Source organism: Eremomyces bilateralis (assembly GCF_010015585.1).
Source record: "Eremomyces bilateralis CBS 781.70 unplaced genomic scaffold P152scaffold_23, whole genome shotgun sequence".
Lineage (NCBI taxonomy): Eukaryota > Fungi > Ascomycota > Dothideomycetes > Eremomycetales > Eremomycetaceae > Eremomyces > Eremomyces bilateralis.
The window spans coordinates 70491-93826 of NW_022985089.1; the positions used below are offsets into that span (position 1 = coordinate 70491).

Sequence of the window (23336 nt, forward strand, 5' to 3'; positions counted from 1 at the left end):
GCTCTCTTAGGAAACTAAGTCCGAGATTCGCGCCTGATGGTGGTGCGGCCTTTCTGGGGTAGAACCGTGATCATGCTGTGTGTCTGCTGACAGCGTCATCATTCCATAACGTCCCAGATTTGGAGCGAGTCCCTCCGCCCCTTTCAATCCCCTGCACTCCAACCATACCTATCCTCTCGACCACTCCAGCTGCTGCCTAGGCGAGATGAGTAGGTCTTTCTTGGAGATCCTTCGGGATCGCCGAGTGTCAGATGGATTCCCAACTCACCAACCACTTCCAGGAAGCCAAGGAGCTAAAGATGGAAGCGTACCATGCGTGTGCCTCTCGCCGCCTCACCGTCTCACCGTCTCGCCCTATCACCCTCTCGTGGCCCTCCTTGAGCATGAACGCGACCGCCATTGCTCGCCTCGCCCTTGCCTTGCTTTTCCTCCCCCACATGCACCTCATCTAGACCGGCTCAGCCCACGAGCCCGGCAATGCCACGTAGGCAGCAAAGCGACCAAAATAATGATACAGGGATCTAGGATCGATATAAGCCGTGGACCTTGTGACCGACTTCCATGACTCGGATTGAGGATGACGGTGGACTGAGGCGCTGGACTCGGCGTGACCGAACGGGATCAGCGGCCCCCAATGCCGGGGTGTATGTGGGCCACCCCGAGCTCGCGAGAAGGACGTGAGCGAGATGGTCGGCCATCTGCTGAACTTGGGCAGGAGCGTGGAGAGGGAGGAGGTTGGATTCGGATTCTGGGAGATGGTCAGTCTCACGCTCGAGAGGGAGAGAAACGGTCTAGGGAAACGGGAGGTGTACCTGGTAATCCAGGCAGACGAGCTCCTCCAGAATGAAATGACCAGCAGAAGGGACTGCAGCGCTGTATAGAGAGAGTGCAACACTTGGGACGGCGATCCGGAGGGAGTGCGGCGGCTAAGGAACGCAGCGAAACCAGAGACGCAGGGGGAGCAGGGAGCAAGCGAAGAATGAAGAGCGGTCGTAGATTCTCGGTGGCCGCAGTTGTTGAGGGGTTTGAGAGGAGAGGGGAAGGGGAAGAAGACGAGAGCGACGAAATAAAACGGCAGAAGAAGGAATGGTGGAATGCGCGTTTTATATGTGACGTCGAAGCAGGCGGATTGGGCAGAGCAGCCGGAAAATCTTCGGACCATGGGAATCGACCAATGAGCGTGCACGGTTGGCAAGCCTGCCATTCTGGAGGCCGATATGCCGTCGTCTCTTTTACTAGTAAAATGAGCTGGGCCACTCGCTTGTATGGGCCACTCGCTTGTGGAATACGTTAGTTAACTTAACTTAACTAACTAACTAACTTAGTTAGTTAACTAGTTAACTTAAGTTAGTTATTACTTTCTGACTTTGGGGATCAGACTCCAGTCTTGACTTCTTCACGTCCATCCAGGCTTGTGAATACCAGTATATTATGATAATATTAGCATTCTGCTTGGAAAAATTAAAATGGTGGTTTAATCTGCAGCCTATTAAGGTCTCAAATAATTGTAATGGTATATTTATGGCCTCCGTCTCCATCACGACGAAAATCGATCCCCTCCTCTTCCGCTCTAGAGTCGAACCATCGAAGACCTGCCTCAACAACATCCACAGCTTCCGGGCCCAACGCATGGAATACCCCCCAGCGCCGATATTGTCCACGTGGACCACATGCCTCCAACATAAGGCCGTGAAAATATGGGTCTCCGTTCAAGTCGGTATCGAGTATTGGCAGACAATACAAGTTGTTGTGTTTAAAGGGCATCTTGAAACCGTGGATACTCTGCCTATCCATATAGCAGACAATATTGGCGGGCATCAAACAATCCGCCCAAACAACCACTTGAAAATTCGGGCAGCCCACTCTCATTCGGAAGAGCCTCCCCTCGAGACAGACCGACCCGCCTTTGATCCGACCGAAGGCGTTTTCTCCTTCTAGCTCAACCCTAACACTCTTTATCGTAATGATTGCGGCGCGTCGACCCTCGGATTTATCATTGCTGACACCCTTGATTTTGCCATTGACAGACGCCCAGGACCAAGAAGGGGCAAGGTATTGTTTCGGTTTCGAACTTTGGGAGTCGTCGCAGTACCACAGCAGTTGATATTCGAAATAACGACGCCAGAGCCCAGCGAGATAGGAATCCCCTAGTGCTCGATGCATCGCCTCTGCAACGCCTCCGATAGCGATTAGCTTATCGGTCTCGCGTTTTAAGCCAGCTTTTGTGTACCGCTCTACAATAGAGTTCCACAAATCATGTGCCACAATATCAAGTATTTTGGAGGAAACCATATCCAGGTCATGTGCGCTCTCATCCAAAACGCTCTTATACGTCACTGTTAGCGCCTGGTCTATACTCGTCAGGGACCGGCTCTCAACACAGGGTGGAACTCCGAAAGGAAATGACTCGCATGCAAGGGACTCATTGCATTCCCAGAAAACCTGCGTGGAAGCAAAATGGAGGATACGGGGTGCTAGTAATCGTTCTTGGCAAACCCAAGCCCTTTGGTTGAGAGGACCACGCTCGACCTCTCTCTCCCACAACTGGTTATCGACGACATTGTGGGTAGACTTTCCTACTCTGACACGTAGAGGGTGAAGCGGGCGAGTATCGCGCGGTCTAAAGAGCCCCCCTGAGCCGTCCTTGGAGGCTGTGGCAGCGAGGTTGCAAGCTGAGTTCGAATACACCTGGCACATCTGAGCAGACTCTCTTCGCCAGTCCTCGTCAGAGTCAGAGTCTTGAATTATGCAGAGCGCATCAATCCATATATACTGGAACCCTAGTTCCTTGGTAATGATCAAGGCATCTTGAAATGATTTAGAGAGCTCCTTGAACCGGATGGATGTCATCATGTTTGTCAAGTCCCGTTGGAGTAGTCGTTTTGGGATATTTTCACCCCAGCAATGGCTCAGGGTCAAGTATGGAGGTATTCCATCTATATCTGCTGAAATCCGAAGACGAGGCTGAATGTGTGCAGTGGTACCGACATCGACTAGCCTTGTAGGGAGTACAAAACCATTCTCGGCTCCTCGTAGACTCTTCAGGCATCGAGTATGGTACTTCGTACAGGTGGCTAACCAGCTCTGGGCTAGAGATATGGTCACAGGGGACCTGGTGGATGACTTCAAACGCCGCGCATGTGCAGATAGGCCTTCGAAGCAAGGTTCTAAATTTAAATTAGCGTAGGATTTCCGTGAGAATAAAGCAAGTCAAGTACCACCTGTGGACTCAGATAGATCGAGATGCTTGATTGCATGACCATTTAGTTCAAAATCATCATCATCATCCTGCCGGACTAACTTCCACGGAAGGAAGTAACGGAGTTCTAGGCTGAGTGATTCTACCCCAGCGAATTCGATAAGAGCTGCCGCGTAGTCGATCTTGAAACGCGACTGGTCCTCACCCATGATATCGAGAATCTGTTCGGTTTTATCGGTACTGTATCGGTGTCGGCGCATCAGGTCTCTCGTCTCTTTGGTAAGGGTTCCCAAGAACAGCAAGCATAGGGGACAATCCTTTCCCATAGTGTCTTCGTGCAATTCAGTGGATTGGATTAGATTTTCAGAGTAGAATTCCTCTCCTGCTGGGCGTCTGATTTTCCCACATCGTCGGAGTATTTTCCTGCACCTTGAGCACAGTGCGCGGTTGGAATACCTCTCGCGGAGCCGATACACAAGCCCTCTCGCCCTGGAAACCGGTATAATCTTCCTGGGTTCAGACGAAGAGCTACAGAAGCTTACGTCTTTGCCTGACATTTTTGCGATGAACTCAGCCAGCGCGACCGGAGGCGACCTGCGACGGTCTTGGACAACGGAGAAAGTATATGCCAAGCGCAGCTATTAAAACGGCTAGCGAGACACACCCGTAAAGCGACTGGATAAACAAGTAGGAAGAAATCATCCCGCGACATGATCATAGTAGGTCAAAAAACAACGAGATCAAACTAGTCCGAAAGATCGAGGGCGACATTAATGAGGCTGTGGAGGGAGCACTCTGCCCTGACCGACCTCCATTTTGCCTCTGGAGGGCGACAGGGAGATCGTCCCAAGGTAGCGAATGCTGTAGCGGGTAAGTAACATCTTGTTCGCGTATCCAGGTATTATTCGTGGAACGGTGAAAGGCAACCATATATTCGGGATCAAGCCCCTGGCCAAAGGATGATAGGCAGGGGGCACCGCGCTTCCGAAGCGCTGTTGTGAGGGAGACCCCTGTATCCTGCAGCAAGCCGAGCGGTGGGCTGTACAGGAACAAAACTGCATAGTCAGTAATAAAGTCGTACTGACATGCATTCCAGGGTTGTTCATAATGAGCCTTGTGCCATATAGGACTTGGTGCGAGGTGGAATAATCGTGGATCTATAGTCAAGGTGATCCTGCTTCGTAGATAACGTTGAGCCCCGAACCTATCAGTGACTTCTGTTTGTGCAAAACCAACTTCACACATTGAGGAAGAACGATCAAAATATGCCGGCGCTATACATGTTGTCGAGATATGCTGAAATATACTGTATTGTGACCGCAGCCGCAATGTAAACGTTAAGCTGGGGGCCATCGAAATGCATGAGCGGTTAGGCTACAGCAGCTCGAGCAAAAAAGTGCATCAGGTCAAGATGGGATGCCCTGTTCTTTCTGGCAGTGTCGCATTCTCCTCAACAGTTCGACGGAAAAAACTCGTAATCGCGACCTCCTATCGCCCCTGCTCTTCTGCCCTCGCACGCACTTTTCACGCGGATATTTTGAATAGAGCCCACATATACTTTAGTGGCAGAACTTCAACAGACCCGAACACTCCTGTGATTTTGAATGGTGCCAACCAACCGTGGTGTGCTTGGGACCACACCAGCTCGCTGTTTATGCTACCGGTGCATCAGTGTGGAGTGCTTGCAACAAGCTCGAATACCAAACCAGGGTAGGGCGGTCACATCTTGGAGGAATCTTCGCCACCGACAGCAGCGCTGAGGACCACTCGAAAATCAGAGGTGATCCAGATTCCTTCTGCGGAGATAACAGAACGGAGCATATGCCCCGCAAGCTACTGTGCTCGTCGAAGGTGACACTGCCCACAGGTGGTGTCACGGCAGTTGAATATCATAACTGGCGGATGGGTCCCGGGACGTCCGCACTGCTGTGCTCTGATATAGGGACCACCTAAATGCAGAGCTGAGTTCGGTAGTAGCCCGAGCAACAAGTTTTTGGTCGCCTTGCCCTGTTATCCCCTTCAATCGCGGTTCCTGTTTGGAGTCCACCGCTTGATGCAGAACTCTCTGACTTTGTACTGCCTGAGCAACCCGCCGACATCTCTATGCTCTTGGAATTCCTTTATCACAGAAGGCTCAGGGACCTCCACGTAGGTGAGCACAAGCGTCTTGAACACATGGCTTTGGACTCTGTTGGTGCAATGCATCCGCCACCAATCTTTCGCTCTGTATCGCTTTGAGGACTGACCGTCCTCGCTATCCCAATGGACGCCTTTGTAATTGGGAACGATGACAATGGCAAACTCAGCATGAGTGAAGACCGGACCCTTGAGATATAGCATGTAATCGCAAGCGAACTTCAGGCCTGGACGGACGACCCATCCCAGAGACCGGAAGTGATGGTAGGTAATATATTGAAGAAGGAATGGGTCGTCCGGAGAGAGTGTCTCGATAGGAGCGGGAGGGAAGTACGAGTGAGCCCGGAAGAGATTCATAAGCGAATAAGAATCCTGAGATGCTTCCGTAGCTTCGTTAGAGGATTCTAGGCCGTTTATCGCGGCTGAAGACACGGTACTGGGGACGTTGATTCGAAGTACGCCCAGTCCGTATGCGAGGAAGAATGCTTCCTCAAGGCTTAATTGGAGGTGCTCCTGGTCCAGTACTTCAATGCTGTCGGTCTGTTCGGTACTGAGAAGGGCAGCCTCGCGGCTGCTAGGAGTCGTGGATGGTGTTGTTTGCGCTGGTCCATTGTCAACCACCTGAAGAGGCGAGGTTACATCAGCGACAGGGGAGGGTTGGATATCGACTGCATCGGTTTCTTCCTTCACTGCGGTTGCGGATTGAGACTCGTTTGTTTGGTCCGCAGACGGCTCTTCTAGTATCTCGCCTCTCTCACGGCGTAGCTGATCCTCAAGGGCTTTAAGCTGTGCTCTTTGTCGGTCCAACTTGAACTTTCTCCTCTCCTTCCTTCTTTTCCCTGTCACGATCTCGCTGGTTCCCTTGAGATAAAGGCCTCTGCGATTCTTTTCCGTCTGGAGCCACGCGGGTTCCGATCGGCTTAGAGATCCCTTGCCGAAAAACCCACACTTCCACAATGCATTAATGGTTGTGGTGGCGGTGATCTGAACTGAGCGTGTTTCCGTCGAGAAGGAACCTTCATATACAGGAGAAGGAATGGATTCTGGCGTCGTGAAGAAGTGTTTGGCTAGAACTAACAAAACATGCACAACCGACAAAGGATTGGTTGTTACTGATGGTAGAGGATGGACCTTGATTGGCAACCTTTCCGAGTAGATGAGATGCATGTTAGGGCGCCCATTTCGGCGGTCAGATGGTTTGGAAACGGGACCATATCCGAGGAAGCTCGCAAGAGTGCGCCATGCTAGAGATGCCTGGGCGATAGTCGACATGTTGGTGGCCTCTCGCCTCTCCTAAAGAAGTTCCTGTGGCAGGTCTCGATGCTGATGATAAAAAATGTGGTATTAGAGTCCAAGTACGTGTAGCATTGTCCTCATCGATTTCATCCAAGCTCTTCCAAGTATTCTTCAAACGGCTTGTCGAATCAACACTCAATTCAAAGTATTTGCATCGAAAGTATAACTAAACTGAGTTGGTCGTCATTGAATTGTGCATCAAGAGAGTTCACCTGGACAGGACGGAGTCAATGAAATGAGGATTTTGTAAGGGCAATTTGACCCGGACGCTCGGACCTGCTCGCCTCCAATTGCCCACTTTAGTGTCTCGCTGTATTACACAACATTCAATCTGGATTCACAATTGTCTGGTAAGGGCATCCTGTATTATTTCCGTGAGGGGAAGAAGGCTAGGCGGCATTTATTACCCCGGGGGAGCCAATTTCCTGGATGAGGGCCATGGCACTCAGGGGAAGACTTCGAAGTGCTTCCAGTCATCCGAACGAATCTCGTCAAAGAGGCGTGGTGAATTGCTGCTTCGTTACTTAAGCCGACAGAACACTCTAATCAAGTTCGGAGATTTAAGCAGCTAAAGCGAAGATACACCCAGCTTTGGAAATCCAGAGGGGTTGTAGCAGGCATGGGAAAGGCAGAATTGGTCAGACCATCGACCTTGTATACGACGCAATCGGCGCTTCTTATCTAAGTAATGGCGTCCTTGGAGCTCGAGGAGTGGATGAAAGAACAAGTCATGAATTTATTGGAAGGGTTGCTTATTCGATTGGAGATTATCTTCAGGTCTTGATATATGGAAATCTGACGAACACCTTTCCCTTGCGGGTTTCGGCTGAAGCATATCCAAATCGGAATGGTATTCCATATACATGTTTACCGCGCCTTCGAAACCCCCTGTAAATGGATTTTATTATAGCAACCCGTTCCGAATGTATCCTTTCCCCCTCCTGCGTTCTGCTGGGGTGTCTCCACCTACTTGTTCATCTGGTTCTCTCTGTGCTTTTGGTACAGTTGCTGGTACTCGGGCGTCGTATCCCCAATCAAATTACTCGCTAGACTCAAGCCACTCCATTTGGGGAGCCTATCATTGATATCGACAGCCCGAGCGCCGTAGAACATATGGCACCTATGTGAGTGTTAGCCCCTCCCTGGTCCGACAGCATTGGACGGCATATACCTTGGCCTAAAGTTGGGTCTGTCTTTCTCGTCCATCTTGATCAAGGATGGGAACAAGAGGATCATGTTTCGGCCCTCGTCCATAATGGGAGTGTGGCAGAACGCGCAGCGGACTTTGCAGGGGAGTTTGTGATCGGCGGTCTTTGTGCTCGGGTCGTACCATTCGAGGTTATGGTGGCCGTGGACGAAATTGATGTCGTCCTTATGAAAGATTGCCGCCCATTGAAAGGGTGCCCCTGCATCGCTACGATTAGTTTGAGTCGCAGCTCTCGGCGGGCGAGCACTTACCGTGCTGGGTCTGGCAGGTGCTGCAATGACAGAACTTGACATCCAACGGCTTCTCTCGTGACAGTTGGTATTTCACTTCTCCACAATGGCATTCCCCCTCGTAGCGGGCAATGAAGTTCTCGCTTGGTTCACGGGCTCGATATGGTGTCTTCTTTTTCCAGGCATTGATTCCCTCTGTGTTTTTGTCCGCTGAAATAGCATGCTGCATAGCCGTGGCCTCCGGTCGCTCGTAGTTCCCTAGCTCTAGGTGGTGGTCACTCCTGTCCGATCCTCTCGGTGCCATGGTAGTAGAGAAAGTGCACTGGTTTTAGATCTGGGATGGAGCAGTACCGCGAGAGACCGAACCGAAGAAGGGGATGACGTCGGAGGGCTGAAGTAGCTAGCGGATCTGTACGGACGTAAGCCGTTTCAGGGTAGCAGTTCAGTCTGGGCAACAGTATTGAGAAAGCAAATGATTTGAAGAAAATGAAAACCTTTCGGCCATTCGAATCATATGAGCTAGATCAACCATGGTCTTGCTTTTCTGCACAGCACACCGCGTGTCGCTGCGATGACTCCCCGCACTTCAGCAGGGCTGCAGGGGGTGAGGGCACACGCGAATGATACGACGCGAGGAATCACGCTGGCACGTGATATCCTCCCCTAATTCCGGCCTTCCAGGTGCCCCGAATACGAGCGGGATGCTATGCTGATTCGGAGCGCCGATATTCGGTGCATGCGAAGTCCAGTGACGGCAGCCATTGCATGCAAGGACGCAAGGAGCCTTGTTTGATACTGGAAGACAGGTCGTGGCATGACTAAGATCTACTTAGAATGTCTGTTTCAGGAATTTGAGACTGAGTCTACTGCATATTAAGGTGCTGGTGTATTTACCAGGTAAGGAGGTATGCCTGTGCTACGGCGGCCGTCCACATGAAACCACGCTCATCCAAAGTCGTAAGAATGCCCACAGTATGCTGCCGGTTATGCTGCTTTTGTAACGAATCAATATCCAGAACCCTATCTCCCCTGCAAATCCCGGTATCGCAACCTGACCGGATATCCCCTAATTGCGAGGGTTTCCACTACTGGCCACGTAGAACGATCGTATGTTCTCATTACCTCAACAGGCGCTCGGCTTCTTTGGTCGGAAGACCGAAGACATTCATCAAATAATCAAGTCTGTCATAAGCATCAGTAACAGTCGACAGCAAAGGGAGAAGGGCCGTACTTCGTATCACGCGCGACTCGTTCGTACACCTCCTCAAATCGAGCCTCGCATTGCTCCATCACCACCTTTTTCTTCGGCGGGATTATCGTCTTCACTCGTAGCTTGAACAAGCCACTCACAGGTCGGTGGTCCGACACCCGGATTTCATGCCGTTTGTAGTTGACCTGCTTCATATTCCCAAGCCCGCGATACAGAATCCGATCGCACCAGGCGGGCGACCGCTTCTTCTCCGAGGTGTCGTAGCTGTCGGTACCCACATCATATTTGTATGTGGGCGCAAACGTAATGGGCAATTCGTTGAATGCACGAAGCCGGAACCTGGGGTTTTTCTTCCTCGAGAGAAGCAGCTGATCCCGTTCCAGAAGTTTGCCGATGTTGTTGGCCTGGACTGCGGCGATGACGGCGTCGCGGCTCATGGTGTCGATACGGTAGTTGAGATCGCCGTTGAGGATGCAGATTTCGTGGTCGAGGATCATCGATCCATCACCGCCGCCAACGAATATATCGGATTTCCGTTCAGGGTCGACCTCGACTGGGAGAGATGTGGATTCCATGATGCCGGCGACGTGGTTGTTCCTATGGACCGTCTGAGACTGACCCGCGGCCAAGTGGCAATTGACGAAACACAAGGAAGTGTCGTCTAGAACGAATCGAACGATAAGAGAACCCTGGACTACGGTTTAGCAACGACCAAATAGTTGCCGGGACATAGACTCACCTTGTTTCCATGGTATCCGCCCATTCCAAGCTTCACCTCCGACGCGCCAAAGTAACTGATGCGTTGCCGCTCAGTGTCTTTGACGAAGATGCAAGTAAACAAGCCGATAAGATTACAGGTGTGCAGTAGCACATATGTATGATCTGGGATATGCTCTTGCAAGCACCGAGCAAGATGATCCCTCCATTCTCGGTATCGATGGCTCATGTGCTCCTTCTCATTCGAGTCTTTCTTCTTCTTGAAGAAGCTCTTAGCGGTCACCTTCTTGTCTTCCAGGTCCACGAGCTCTTGAAATCCGAAGATCAGGATATCCGGAGGCTCTTGGGCCGTGAGGTGCTCCTGGAAGAAATTCGCGTCTCGTTGATCGTGTCGGAGTGCGGTGGGCTTCACGGCCCCGGCATTCCACGTTGTGACAAGCGCGCTCACCTCGCGGAAGTCGCAAAACTCCGTATCACGCTGTTGCATCTCGCTTTCCAACCAGTCCGTCGAGAGCATCCCGTCCCATAAGCGCGCCACATTGTCCGTTCCCAAGGACACCACCTGCAGCCGGTTCAGGTGCCACAGGCTCGTTCGGTCGGCAACGATGCCTGCGATTGTGGACTCATGTGCATGCCAGTCTTTCTTGACCATCCAAGGCTGCACTGAGGTATCATAGATGTATATCATCCCCGTATTATACCCAGCCCAGAGATAATCCCCAACGCCAACCAATGTGCTGAGCTTGTAGAGACTGACACTAACGACACTGATGCAGGAATAGTCCTTCCGGGAATATACGGAAACTTTCCCATCGATGTGGCCAAAGTATATGCGATCGGCTTGGGAACTGATGATGGCGCCAGAAGTGACATCGCCGGCCCCAGCCTGAGCGAGCGGATTCCTGCTGGTGACATCTTTCGTCATATTAGTCGCGCTATTGTGCTCGTAGATGCGAATTTCTCGGCCCGTCGCTAACCAGAGTTGTTTTCCCGCCATCATGGAAAACGTATGGCCCGGAAAGACGTTGAAGCTTTGCGGCATCATAGTTAGGTTAGGTGTTCCCGTTTCGTCCGGCGGCCAGACGTTTACCCTTCCAGAAACATCAAGCGACCACAAGTCACCCGCGTGCCGGTAGATTTTGATAACCTCGCGGCGGCTATGCGCGCTGGATTTCGTTGTAATCACCGTCTGGGACGGGATATCAATTTCCTGGATCTCGCCTGTCGTCGAGCCCACCCAGATCCGCTTTCCTTGGTCTTCGATATTCTGCGCAGGCTTAAATACCAAGGCAGTCATTTTGGTATTTTCCCCGTGGCTGATGCTCATCAGGAGCTCGCCGGTTCGAAGGCTCCATGCGCGGGTGTAGTACCCGGCCGTACAAAGGAACTCACCAGCCACTGCGAAGAGTTTGGTATCGTACTTCGTCGCGATATCATAAGGGCGCTCCCGAAACCTGGGAGGCCGTCGATTTGATTGAGATGAATCGGGATAATCGTTCAAAGTGGGTGTCGGCTTAGCGTTCATCACCTCGACCTCCTCGTCGGAGTCGCTTGGAACGAACGGGCTGCCGTCAAGCGCTCCGGAAGGGCGCCTAATATCTATCGATGCGCGAGAGGAAATCTGCGAAGAGGGGAGAGGCGAAGCAACATGTAATGCTCCAGGAGGAATTGTTGAGGCCCGTTTTGGAGGTGGCATAAACTTTGAATCGGCGTCCGCTACTTTCCCCGCTGCCTGCGCCAATATATCCATCGATCTAGGGGGTGGATTAGATAGAGTCAGCTGCCGTGTGAGCCCACGAGGTTCCAGGCGTGCATCTCGCCGCGGGGGAAGTCCCGGTCGATCTTCCGGTTTGTCGCCAGCTACAGCGATCGTCTGCGGTCGTGGCGGCTGCTCAGGAGGTTTCTCTTCGTCAATGCCAAACGACCGAATTGGTTGCCGTGCATTTGGGGGGGGCCTGCCTGTTTGAGGTGGAAAATGGCTCTCTTTGCTTGTAAGCCGCACGGGGCTCTTCTTGAAGCCCTTTGCCTTGGTTCGAACGTCGTCTTCTTCGCTGCTTGGAGGCGTACTAAAAGGCGATACGGCATCCTCTGATACCCTCGCGACGGGCGCAAGAGAACCATGAGAGGTGGGTTGGAGGGATAGAATTGGGATTGTCGGCTTCGGTTTCGCAGATCTATTGATAGGTGGAGGTTCGGAATGCGCTGTCTGAAGAGGAGTATTGGGCCGACTAGCCACAGGAGAAGCATTGAGGCTTTTCTTCGGTTCCGAGCCTCGGGGTGGCGGTGGAGCTGGCGGTTGCTTCGTGTCTAATCTAGGAGCGGTTCCAATAAGAGGCCTATTCGGAGAGGGTCGGCGTATAGTAGGAGAGGGCGGTCGGGAAGACGTTGGAGATTGCTGGCGTAACCCATTCGGAAACCTAGGAACGGTAGCGGATTGCGAAACCGCTTCGGATAACTTCGGCGAGCTTTTTGGAGAGTCTATCTTCACCTGCAGCGGTGTCTTCGGTGGAGAGTAGTGGCCATGGACCGACATTGGGCGAGGTCTCCTGCCTGGCGAAGGCGAATCCCTTGGCCGGAAGGCGCTGCGCCAGCGTTGTCCGTTAGTTCCATTTCCAGTGCTTGTGCTCGATTCAGAAAGTGTGTTGTCGCGTGGGATGTCTAGGGACACTCTTCCGTCGTCTCGCAATCTCGGGACACTCGGCTCTTCAAGGAATCGCTGCGAGACGGAACTCGGCTTCTTTGGGATCGGAGGAGCGGGTTTGCTAGTGGTAGTTCCTATGCTCTCGAAGTGGGATCTAAGGGACGACACTGGTTTCTGGAGATATGTTAGGGTCTTGCAACCGGTTCCAGGTTCAAGAAACATACAATAGAGCTTTCGTCCTTGCTCTCCCCGGTATTGCCTCCCATGATGTACCCAATCCTACACCCCGAAACGGGGCAATGACCACACTTCGCAAGCGCCAGCCAGAGGTGTATGGTGAGTCCCCTATAACTCCATGGAAATCAATATAGCGGATGCGGTAGATGTCGGATGTATAAGGGCAGAGGGAAATTCGCGAACTCGGAATGTACAGGGTCTGTTCTCTTGATCCAACATGTCAGACTCTAGGCATATAGGAATTCCCTTCCCTTGGATTCTTCAAAGATTGGCCTGCCACCCAGATGTTCCCGACGTCGAGCGCTCTGGGGAACAGCCCTTGGCCATGGAGAACGCCCAAACCGTCCTTCGTCACCGTACCGGATAGCTGGGGGAGAAGGCTGCTCCGAGGGAACAATGACGAGCAGAGCAGCGGAATTGCCGTCGGGAAGGTCTAAGTCAGGCTGACGATTTTGAGGATGGAATGGCAGTCAGCGGAAGGACTTGGGTTGAAGGAGCCAGTCTGATGGAGCGGTTTAGAAACGGGATCCGATATTTTACGTGTCAAGTGTTCGAGGTACCTGGGCAGCCGACCAATCTGCCATAGATGTATTCCGTCAGGTGGTAGTATGGCTAGCCGTTATGTTAATGCGCCAGTTTCACCTGCAATCCAACGTCTCAAGTGCACAGTGAGCTCACGTTGGTGGCGATGGGATCTGCTGTGTGGGGTACTTGCAGGGCGCAGGCGGACTGGTGAAGCTGCCACCGTCATCTGTCGCAAAAGGAAAAAGCTCATAATAATAACTCTCCCTCTGGAATCCTCCTGGCACATCGACAAACATTCCGATATCCTGCAGCTCCAAGATCTGCCGGTTGACACCTTAATGTGCTACATCACCGAGGATACTATTTCGGACTTTCTGCTGATTTAGCTGGTCACCATGTGGTAGGCCTGCCCCCTTAAATTAAGGGACATCCATATATTGACGAGGCCACAGCAAACATGTCTTGAACGCCCAGGTGTCCATTCGATCCCCTTGCTGTAAGTCCATGTCACTTGGTTGTCGATCGCCGTATTAATATCCATAGGCAAGAAATGGTTCGATTGTGCCGAGTGCCACCACGAGAAGGAGACCCATCCGTTATTGCAGCGATATGAGATGATTTTTGGGTGCAAGAAGTGCAGCAAGGTCTTCCGCAAAGATGCCAGAGAGTTCGAAGACAGGTATGGAACGTGGGTGCCGTTGAAAATATTCTTACGCTGATCATTACAAGTGATGAGTACTGCCCTCATTGCGATAATCACTTCGTTCTGGATGCCAAAACCCCTCAAGCGGCATTGAATGTGGAGAGTGAAGATCCGCGGAAAGATTCCCGGTGGGTACAATGCTATTATGCACTTGTAGAACGCGATCTAATTGTATTACAGGATGCTCAAAGACAACAGGGTGCGGGAAGCTGACAAGCAGACCATCTTCGACGTCAAAGAAGCCGCAGAGCGGTTAGGTTAGGTCAAGGCGACACCATGGCCTAAGGCGCGGCTGTCGGGAATGAGGATCATGATGTTGTTATGCGATTCCTTTTCGTCCGATACCAAATACCATTTGATGCCCTGACTTTGCATTCTATGAACGAAACGCCAACGCTCCATATATGACACCGTCCGTGATCCTCCACGTCTCCATGCCTGTGTCTGGCATCTCATGCGCCGGATCCTTCGCCCGACTGCCTCGTAAGGATGGCCGCGGTGCCACTGCCTGGTGCACGGCCAGGTCTTCGATTCGCCGCCTCCTCCTGCTTCTCCGTGTCGATGCTCTCCACGTACTTTTCGATCGCGTCGTCCGCAAGCATTTCGACCGGCTTCCCAGGGGCCATAATAGCGATTTCGATGTTTTTCGCCCCGGTTTGCACCACCTCCAGGAGAGACTTGACGGTCAGCTTGATAGTGTCCTCTCGGTTCATATCTGGCTTGTGGTTTCGCTCGAGGAATTCTCGGACGGTCTTGCTCGACCTTCCAATGGCGTTTGCTTTCCTATATGACGTTTAGCCCCAGTCCGTTCTAATGCGCAATATAATGTTACCAGGCTGAATAGATCCCCGATGGCTCCGTCTGATACAGAAACGGGGTCTTGTCATTCTTGTCAAAGCCCACAATCAGCGTGCTGATTCCGAACGGCCGGACACCACCGCTCTGTGTGTATCGCTGCTGCACTCCGGCGATATATTTCGTGATGTATTCTATTGATACCGGGTCCTCCACGGTCAGCCTGTGTGATTGCGCTTCCAGCCGTGCCTTGTCGACCAATATCCGCGCGTCCGCGTGCAGCCCGGCAAACGCGAGGGCGACGTGATTGTCGACGAGACATATCTTCGATGGAGTGATTCGTGTGTCTTGGAGTTTCATCGCCGACCGTTTCTCGCACCCAAGGACAACTATATCTTGGCCCTTGACCCCAACGGCGCAGGTTCCTGCCAAAGTTTAGTATAGGAACCGATGGAGGGTGTGTAGTTGAACACACCTCGTTTCACGGCTTCAAGAGCATATTCGACCTGAAAGACGTGTCCATCGGGACTGAATACTAATAACTTGTCAACAAACCTATAGCACAAGATGGTCAATAGCGGAAAGGCATACCAGAGAGTGCTCGATCGTAGCCAGATGCCATCGTGACGGTGAAGGCAAACTAAGCAGGTATTCCGAAAGGCTTCAACAAGGTAACGTGAATAGGAGGGAGCGAAGTTCAAATGAGAACCAGCAGGATTTAAGACAACAGTTTGAGTATTCCGAGGTGTTGGGAGGTTGTGGAGAGCAGTTGGTGTGAGATGATGCTTTGCGCGTTCAGACTGAAGCCTTCCTGAGTCCTGACACCCTGAGGAGTGAGGTCGGCGAAGCTTGAGCTCTGGCCAATCAGAGCTTTGTGGTGGTTGGAGGTTGTGCAGGGGGGAACTTGAAATTCAGGACACAAGGCCATAAGGCTTACAAAATGGCATCATATCAGCATCCTTAACCTCAATATGGCAACCCGAGCCCGCGAGTAGAATACTTACCCGACCACTACAGATTAGTCCAACGGGCGATAGCTGGGGGTTTGAATACACTCGTTATTGTGACAGTCTTCTCTTTTTTTTTAGGCGATCAGCCAGATCCAAGCTGACATCACGGCCTCAATGGCGGCAGCAATTCCTCGCCGGGCACTCCGTTGCCCAAGAATATCAAATCTCGGCTCAAGAGCTGCTCAACAATTTCCCACCGGACGACCTGGTCAGTTACCTGGATGCATATGGCAACGGCACTTCTCCATTCAGGCACCTCGATGTGTCAAATTGACCTCTGAAACGTGCATTTTCCCGAATTGAAATCCAATAGCTGTATCACGAACTAACATTGGCTAGATATCCGAATCTGAAGAGAGATCCCAGGTTCGCGACGATAACCGAGGACCATGTATCCTTCTTCAAAGGGGTCCTTGGATCCGAAACTGCTATTATTGATGGAGTCTCAAAAGATGCTTCGGATGAGCTTGTAGCGTTCAACCAAGACTGGATGAACAAGTATCGTGGCCAGTCCTCTTTGGTCTTGAAGCCCGAGAATACCAATCAAGTCAGCAAAATCCTGAAGTATTGCAATGAGAACAGCCTTGCCGTTGTCCCACAAGGGGGCAATACCGGCTTGGTTGGGGGCTCAGTTCCAGTCTTCGATGAGATTGTCGTCAGTACTCAGCGAATGAACAAGATCAAGTCATTCGACGAAGTCTCGGGATCGCTGGTTCTTGAAGCCGGCGTCGTTCTAGAGGTTGCGGATGGCTACTTGGCTGAACGGGGTCATATTTTCCCCCTTGACCTGGGAGCAAAAGGTTCCTGCCATGTTGGTGGCAACGTCGCAGCGAATGCTGGCGGTCTTCGGCTCCTACGATATGGTTCTCTTCACGGAAGCGTTTTGGGTATTGAAGCTGTTCTTCCGGATGGAACCATCGTGGACGACCTAGGCACCCTGCGTAAGAATAACACAGGCTACGACATCAAGCAACTCTTCATTGGAGGCGAAGGGACAATCGGCATGATCACCGGCATTTCCATTCTCTGCCCCCGGCGATCTGCGGCCATGAACGTCTGCTACTTTGGTTTGGAGAGCTACGAGCAGGTGCAGAACGCGTTCCAGGAAGCGAAGAAGCAGCTCTCGGAGATCCTCTCGGCGTTCGAAATGATGGACGGCCACACCCAAAATCTTGTTTCCAAAGTCTCCGGGAAGCCACTCCCGATTGAGGGCGAGTACCCATTCTACTGCCTGATCGAGACAAGTGGGTCCAATAGCGAGCACGATAGCGAGGTACGTACAGGACGAATGGGCTCCAAGGAATGCTGCTAATGACTACTTAGAAATTGCAAACATTTTTGGAGGATGTTATGGAGAAAGGCATTGTCCAGGACGGTACAATGGCGCAAGACCAGACCCAGATACTGAATCTCTGGTCGTTCAGGGAACGTATCCCCGAGGCCCTGCAACATTGGGGAGGTGTCTACAAGTACGACGTCTCCATCCCAATCCAGGACATGTACAAATTGGTGGAAGACACTCGGGCTCGCTTGACGAAAGCGGGGCTTCTTGGAGATGACGACAGCTATCCCGCCATCGACGCTCTTGGCTATGGCCATATCGGTGATTCGAACTTGCATCTCAATGTGGCCATGAGGAGATACGACAAGCGTGTGGAGAAAGAATTGGAGCCTTTCATCTACGAATGGATCGCCGGCCGCAAGGGGAGCATCAGCGCAGAACATGGCCTCGGACTGCAGAAGAAACCATACATCCAGTATAGCAGAAGCGAGACCATGGTGGGATTGATGAAGCAGATCAAGAACCTCTACGATCCTGTAAGTGCAGCACACCTCATATTGGTTTCCTCGCTGACATCTCTTCAGAATGGGATCATGAACCCGTACAAATATATCTAGCTTCGATTCAATCCTTGCATAGATACCCGGATATCGAGTACAATAGGTTTATCTTAAAAGCTCATTCGCCCAAATCGCTTTCCACTACGACGTGTTCTATTCAAGAACGATATATTTCGTGAGATGCTCAGGAATAGCACCGAGGAGCTTCTTCTCTGTCAACCACTTCCGTGAGAACAGGCGGTCCGCATATCGATACGCTCCGTCAGCGAGCACCGTGACAACCGTATGGCCGGGGCCCATTTTCTCTGCGACTTCTTGCGCTGCCACCACATTGAGACACGAGCTCGCACCGAGATACAGCCCCTCCTCATCCAAACATCGGTATACCATGGTAATCGTCTTCTCATCGCTGATGTGCACCGAGTCATCAACAAGGTCGATATCCGGCTTCAAGTTATCCGTAATCCGACCTTGTCCGATTCCCTCCGTGATTGAGCCACCCGCTCGCTCGGCCAGCTTCCCACCGCTCTGGATGTACGAATGTAAAACGGAGCCTGGCGGATCGGCGAGGAAGCTCTTGACCCGGCCTCCCGATTTCTCCTTCAAATAACGCGTGACGCCCGCGAGAGTTCCACCGGTTCCAGTCGCACAGGTGAAGGCATCCACTTTCCCCTCCGTCTGATACCAGATTTCCGGACCCGTCGTTTCGATGTGGGCTTGGCGGTTGGCGACGTTATCGAACTGGTTCGTCCACACCGCGTTGTCCAGGCTGTCCGCATGTCTCTTCGCCTGATGGTTATAGTTCTGCGGGTTGTCGAACGCCACGGCTGGGACGGGGTACACTTCCGCCCCTAATAGCCGCAGTAGATCAATCTTTCCCTGGGATTGTGTGTTCGGCATGTAGATGACCAGCTTGTATCCTTTCGATCGGCAGACATGGGCGAGCCCGATGCCGGTGTTGCCGGCGGTTCCTTCGATGACGGTCCCGCCAGGTTTTAGAAGGCCTTGCTTTTCGGCGTTCTCGACGACATATAGGGCAGCGCGGTCCTTGACGGAGCCTCCGGGGTTCTGGAATTCGGCTTTCCCAAGGACTTCACAGCCGGTCTGCGCGGAGATCTTGTTCAGGCGGATCATAGGCGTGTTGCCAATGGCTTCGGCAGTTAGTTGGGACGCATGCTAGTCGCGAGGCTGGGGGAGATACCATCGACGAGGCCTCGTTTCGCGACTCCTTGCGCTTGCGACACCCGGATTGAATGCTGCTGTCCGGCTTCTATGTCGCCCACTATGGAGGAATAACACCGTCGCCCGGCTCGGACGGCGAGCCGCCGTGAAGCAACTCCGATCATTTTGGTTGCAATTACAAGACCTAGAGTTTCAAAGTAATTCGGGATGCTCCAATCCAAAACTGCTTCAAGAAGAGAATGTCATAAGTACCAATTAGCAATACTGGTACGTATCGCTAGGGCGTGAATTTCACCAATGGCGCGGGTTAACGACTTGACGTGATGGCGGTTCGGTCCCGCCGGAATCGCTCCGTCGGCAAATCTTCGGTCTGAGGTTTGTTTACACACATGCACTACAATGCTCTTCGATCAGCGACAGGAAGACCATTCGATGAGATGAACAACCTCTCACTTTGCTACAAGCATAAACTGTTCCTTTGATTCTTTCAGACATGCCTGGCCGCGTATCGGTGCGGAATTCCCGCCAATCGGCGGTTTCAAACCGAACATCGACCCAAGTACCCAGGTCCCGCGCCCCCTCCGCAAGAACCTCTGCGCTTGCGACCGATATCCCAGATGAAGGCGCCTCGACCGATCTACGAGTACACATTTGCAGTATCTTCTCCGATGCGCAAAAGGGCACTGCGACCCAGAGAAAACTGGCCGTCAATCTGAGAAAGGTGCAGGAAGTTTGCTGTTACGAGGATGCCAGCTCGAAGCGGCACGGAGATCTGGAGGAGTTCGACGAGGAACAGTTCAATCAAGAGGTTGGGCGATGTGTCCTGCGGGTAATGGTAGTCAAGAAGAGCGAACCAATCGGGGATCGAATAGTCAGGTTTTTGACATTGTTCCTGAAATATGCGTCTGATAAAGGTATGGCTGTCTTCACTCCTCGTTGGCGCTGCTAATGAGGTATCTCAGACAACGCAATCGCACGGGGAGAAGATGGGGACGAAACCGTCTTCATGGAAACCCCAACGAGCCGCCTCGTATCACACATCATCTCACTCATCCTCCCATTACTCCTGACTAAGGACAAGGTGGTCCGCTTCCGCGCAACACAGATCATTGCACAGATCGTGAATACTCTCGATTCAATCGACGACGAATTGTTCCAGCTTCTGCGAATGGGCCTATTGAAGCGACTACGAGATAAGGAAAGCACAGTTCGAGTCCAGGCCGTACTTGGCCTCGGGCGACTTGCAGATGAGTCCGAAAATGGGCAAGACGATGAAGACAGTGACGACGACTCTGCAGGGGGCGTGCTTGAGAAACTTTTGGATGTACTTCAACACGACCCCAGCGCAGACGTTCGACGTGCCTTGCTGCTCAACCTTCCATTTACCCCTGGGACACTTCCATATTTGCTAGAACGAGCGAGAGATTGCGATACTGGCACCAGGCGAGCCCTCTACTCTAGACTCCTCCCGGCACTGGGTGACTTCCGCCATCTCTCACTCACGCATCGCGAAAAGCTGCTTCGATGGGGCCTGCGTGACCGAGACGAGAACGTCCGGAAGGCCACGGCGAGACTCTTCCGCGAGCGCTGGATCGAAGACTGTGCAGGCCTGCAAGACGCGGCCGAAGCTGGGAATGGAGATCAAAACAAAGCAGCCGAACCAAGTTATGACGCGTTGCTAGAACTGTTGGAACGAATTGATATCATCAATTCCGGCGTTGAGGGTGGCATCGCCTTCGAGGCGATGAAGGAGTTCTGGGACGGGCGCCCTGACTATCGAGAACACATACGATTCGAGGACAATTTTTGGGACGAGCTGACCCCCGAAAGCATGTTTGTTGCGCGAACATACAACCATTACTGTCGTCTAAACGATGACCGAAAGCTTATAAGTATGGTTGAAGACCGGATGCCCGAGGTGACCAAGTTCGCCTTCATCTTACAGAAGCATCTAAACCTGCTCTTAGAGAATGTCCAGCAGGTCGCGCTTGCTGCTGAAGAAGACGCCGACGTTGAAGATGATACAGTGCAGCAAGAGTTCTGCGTTGAGCAACTCCTACACATCGCCCTCACTCTCGACTACACCGACGAAATTGGACGGCGAAAGATGTTTGCGGTTATGAGAGAGGCGTTGGCGCTGGCAGAACTTCCGGAGGAATGTACCCGACTGGTGGTCGAGGTCCTTCGAGCCATCTGTGGCAGCAGGCCGGAAGGGGAACGCGAATTCTGCGGTATCGTCCTCGAAGGTGTAGCCGAAGTCCATGACACGATCATGGGGGATGACGATGCGGATGCATCTTTCCACTCTGCGCGATCTGCGCTCAGCGGTGACTCGACGCCAAAGGGGAAGAAATCGAGCGATGCTGGTTCAGACGTGGTTGATGAAGATAAGGCTATTCGGGAGATCATGGTGAACATGAAATGTCTCCACATTGCACAATGCATGCTTCAAAACGTGCAGTGCGATTTGGAGCAAAATGCCCATCTTGTCACCATGTTGAACAACCTTGTGGTGCCCGCTGTCAGAAGCCAAGAGGCTCCAATCCGTGAGAGAGGCTTGGTCTGCCTTGGGTTGTGCTGCTTGCTTAGCAAGGTTCGTAGTCCCATTCAAGATATCGGAATCTCTACTTACATTCTCCAGGACTTGTCGGCCGAAAATTTGACATTATTCCTTCACTGCTTTACGAAGGGCCATGAAGCGCTTCAGACAATAGCGATCCAGATCATCTCAGATATACTGATGGCACATCCGTCACTACTAGGTCCCATGGCATTGACGGTCTCCCCATCAAAGAATGGGGACCCATCAGAGGACGCAAGCCAGCCCGTAAACCCCTTGTTGAAGCCCATCTACAAGATGTATTCACGGTCGCTAAAATTGGTGGACGCCGAGGTGCAGACCACCGGCGCTATCTCCCTTTCAAAGCTGATGCTTGCCTCAAGCATCACCGATATCGATCTGCTAAAGCAAATTGTTTTGGCGTACTTTGATCCGGACACCCAGGCCAACCCTTCACTTCGTCAAGCTTTAACATACTTCATTCCGGTCTACTGCCACAGCCGACGGGTCAATTCGGAACGCATGGCGAAGATTGCCGTATCTGTAGTCCATTCAATGGCTGAGCGCGCCGACGATCTGGATGAAGAAGAGGAGATGGTTGGCTTGAGCGTGGTGATCGCGCAGTTGGTGGACTGGACCGATCCACGGAAGCTTGTCGATCTCAGTGGTCGCACTGATGACAAGGATAGCCAGAGTGGCAGTGCTCATGCGATCCTAGCAGAGGAGATCCTCGAGAAGGTCCTTACGCCAGGATGTAGTAGTAAGTGGCCTTTATCCGGGTATAATAGATTTGAAGGCTAATCCGGGAAACAGGGGAAGAGAAGAAATCCTTGTTTTCCATGCTTGGGAAGTTATATATCAACCCGGGCACGCCAGCAACGACGGCACAAGAACTGTCTGACCTCGTGAACGAGGCGTTGGAGATGCGCTCACTGGAGACAACGGCGAAGAACGCACTGAACAAGCTCCAAACTACCCTTGGCAAGATCCTGGCACGCGCCGAATCCTCGTCTGAGGAGCGAGCCGATGGAGGGATCGATTTCGTCGAGGCATCCACAATCACCCCTCAGCAAGGGACCTCCCCTCAGCAAGGGACCCCCCCCCAGCAAGGGACTCCCCCTCATGAAGGGACTTCGATTGTAATGGAGATGGATGAACCGGAAGATGCAACACGGCAGCTTGAAGAGGACTCGGTTTTGGACAGTCTTCTTGAAGATGAGGGGACCGTTCACTTTGATTGATGGGCTAATGGCTGACTGGCAACAAACCACAACTGGAATATGGCGTTGGAATGGGCTGATGACGACATGTATTTCTTGGTCACATATATTGTTCGGCATAAACCTAGCTGGCAATGGTATGACTTGTTCGTAACGGAGTGCATTGCCCCAGTCTTCTTGTATCTTAATACTTCATCTTTGCCGGATTGACCGACGGGTTCAGATCCCGGTTTTTACTTCTATCCGGACGAATTCCCCGACCCCGGATCAATAAACTAGGCCTCCTGGTCGTGTCACGATCGGAAGAAGCTCGGCAGCGGCCTCGCAGACGTCAAGCCGCATTCCTTGTATGGGGAGCTCTGAAGCTAATGGAGGGGAATTGCTGTCTGATCGTGCCATGTCTTTGCCATCCATATCCTGGTCTGCGGATGTACTCCACGGCATGTACTCCCATCAATTCACCCGGAACTTACTGAATACGGCACGGTGCTGATCCCCCGGTCACGGGATTGGTACTCACTAGGTACTCAAACATAGCAAACAGCGGTACCAAAGACACCAGAAAGATGAACGTTGAAATGAGGCGGATACTTAGGGAAGGGTATTTGCATCATCAGTACGGGGGC

General features: G+C 52.2%; 11 protein-coding genes across 11 annotated transcripts; 3 read left to right on the forward strand and 8 right to left on the reverse strand.

The window, feature by feature from the left end:
• Window positions 1-99: 99 nt before the first annotated feature.
• On the reverse strand, window positions 100-1292 carry P152DRAFT_153747 (uncharacterized protein). The gene has a single exon (XM_033673951.1). The coding sequence runs from the start codon at window positions 1202-1204 to the stop codon at window positions 449-451; it is 756 nt and encodes a 251-aa protein (XP_033531229.1). The 5' UTR covers window positions 1205-1292; the 3' UTR covers window positions 100-448.
• Window positions 1293-2010: 718 nt separating this feature from the next.
• On the reverse strand, window positions 2011-3009 carry P152DRAFT_384743 (HET-domain-containing protein; the record flags this gene model as incomplete). Its single annotated transcript, XM_033675808.1, has 1 exon — window positions 2011-3009. A coding segment is annotated over one exon (999 nt), but the record flags the coding sequence as incomplete, so codon positions are not given.
• Window positions 3010-3742: 733 nt separating this feature from the next.
• On the reverse strand, window positions 3743-4885 carry P152DRAFT_153937 (uncharacterized protein). The gene has a single exon (XM_033673954.1). It carries the CDS (start codon window positions 4550-4552, stop codon window positions 3914-3916), a length of 639 nt encoding a protein of 212 aa, XP_033531231.1. The 5' UTR covers window positions 4553-4885; the 3' UTR covers window positions 3743-3913.
• Window positions 4886-5218: 333 nt separating this feature from the next.
• On the reverse strand, window positions 5219-6532 carry P152DRAFT_381184 (uncharacterized protein; the record flags this gene model as incomplete). The annotated part of the gene is made up of 2 exons (XM_033675730.1): window positions 5219-5899; window positions 5975-6532. Coding segments are annotated over 2 exons (1239 nt in total), but the record flags the coding sequence as incomplete, so codon positions are not given.
• Window positions 6533-7597: 1065 nt separating this feature from the next.
• P152DRAFT_402855 (uncharacterized protein) lies at window positions 7598-8297 on the reverse strand (the record flags this gene model as incomplete). The annotated part of the gene is made up of 3 exons (XM_033676674.1): window positions 7598-7751; window positions 7803-8037; window positions 8090-8297. 3 exons carry the CDS (start codon window positions 8295-8297, stop codon window positions 7598-7600), a joined length of 597 nt encoding a protein of 198 aa, XP_033531233.1.
• An 889-nt stretch (window positions 8298-9186) lies between these two features.
• P152DRAFT_476268 (DNase I-like protein) lies at window positions 9187-12902 on the reverse strand (the record flags this gene model as incomplete). Its single annotated transcript, XM_033681493.1, has 4 exons — window positions 9187-9250; window positions 9300-9967; window positions 10018-12810; window positions 12861-12902. 4 exons carry the CDS (start codon window positions 12900-12902, stop codon window positions 9187-9189), a joined length of 3567 nt encoding a protein of 1188 aa, XP_033531234.1.
• An 807-nt stretch (window positions 12903-13709) lies between these two features.
• On the forward strand, window positions 13710-14800 carry P152DRAFT_422421 (CHY zinc finger protein). Its single transcript, XM_033677190.1, has 5 exons — window positions 13710-13798; window positions 13851-13894; window positions 13942-14077; window positions 14128-14229; window positions 14282-14800. The coding sequence occupies exons 1-5, from the start codon at window positions 13794-13796 to the stop codon at window positions 14361-14363; spliced, it is 369 nt and encodes a 122-aa protein (XP_033531235.1). The 5' UTR covers window positions 13710-13793; the 3' UTR covers window positions 14364-14800.
• Window positions 14283-15690, reverse strand: P152DRAFT_461286 (proteasome subunit alpha). The gene is made up of 4 exons (XM_033680092.1): window positions 15488-15690; window positions 15372-15431; window positions 14934-15321; window positions 14283-14884 (listed from the first exon to the last, which is right to left on the reverse strand). The coding sequence occupies exons 1-4, from the start codon at window positions 15516-15518 to the stop codon at window positions 14554-14556; spliced, it is 810 nt and encodes a 269-aa protein (XP_033531236.1). The 5' UTR covers window positions 15519-15690; the 3' UTR covers window positions 14283-14553.
• Window positions 15691-15875: 185 nt separating this feature from the next.
• On the forward strand, window positions 15876-18218 carry P152DRAFT_422426 (D-lactate dehydrogenase-like protein 2). Its single transcript, XM_033677191.1, has 4 exons — window positions 15876-16190; window positions 16246-17179; window positions 17230-17724; window positions 17773-18218. The coding sequence occupies exons 1-4, from the start codon at window positions 16021-16023 to the stop codon at window positions 17803-17805; spliced, it is 1632 nt and encodes a 543-aa protein (XP_033531237.1). The 5' UTR covers window positions 15876-16020; the 3' UTR covers window positions 17806-18218.
• P152DRAFT_422430 (PALP-domain-containing protein) lies at window positions 17731-19218 on the reverse strand. The gene is made up of 2 exons (XM_033677192.1): window positions 18950-19218; window positions 17731-18899 (listed from the first exon to the last, which is right to left on the reverse strand). Exons 1-2 carry the CDS (start codon window positions 19092-19094, stop codon window positions 17902-17904), a joined length of 1143 nt encoding a protein of 380 aa, XP_033531238.1. The 5' UTR covers window positions 19095-19218; the 3' UTR covers window positions 17731-17901.
• P152DRAFT_441421 (ARM repeat-containing protein) lies at window positions 19143-22971 on the forward strand. Its single transcript, XM_033677702.1, has 4 exons — window positions 19143-19844; window positions 19893-21523; window positions 21572-22250; window positions 22304-22971. The coding sequence occupies exons 1-4, from the start codon at window positions 19424-19426 to the stop codon at window positions 22729-22731; spliced, it is 3159 nt and encodes a 1052-aa protein (XP_033531239.1). The 5' UTR covers window positions 19143-19423; the 3' UTR covers window positions 22732-22971.
• Window positions 22972-23336: the final 365 nt, after the last annotated feature.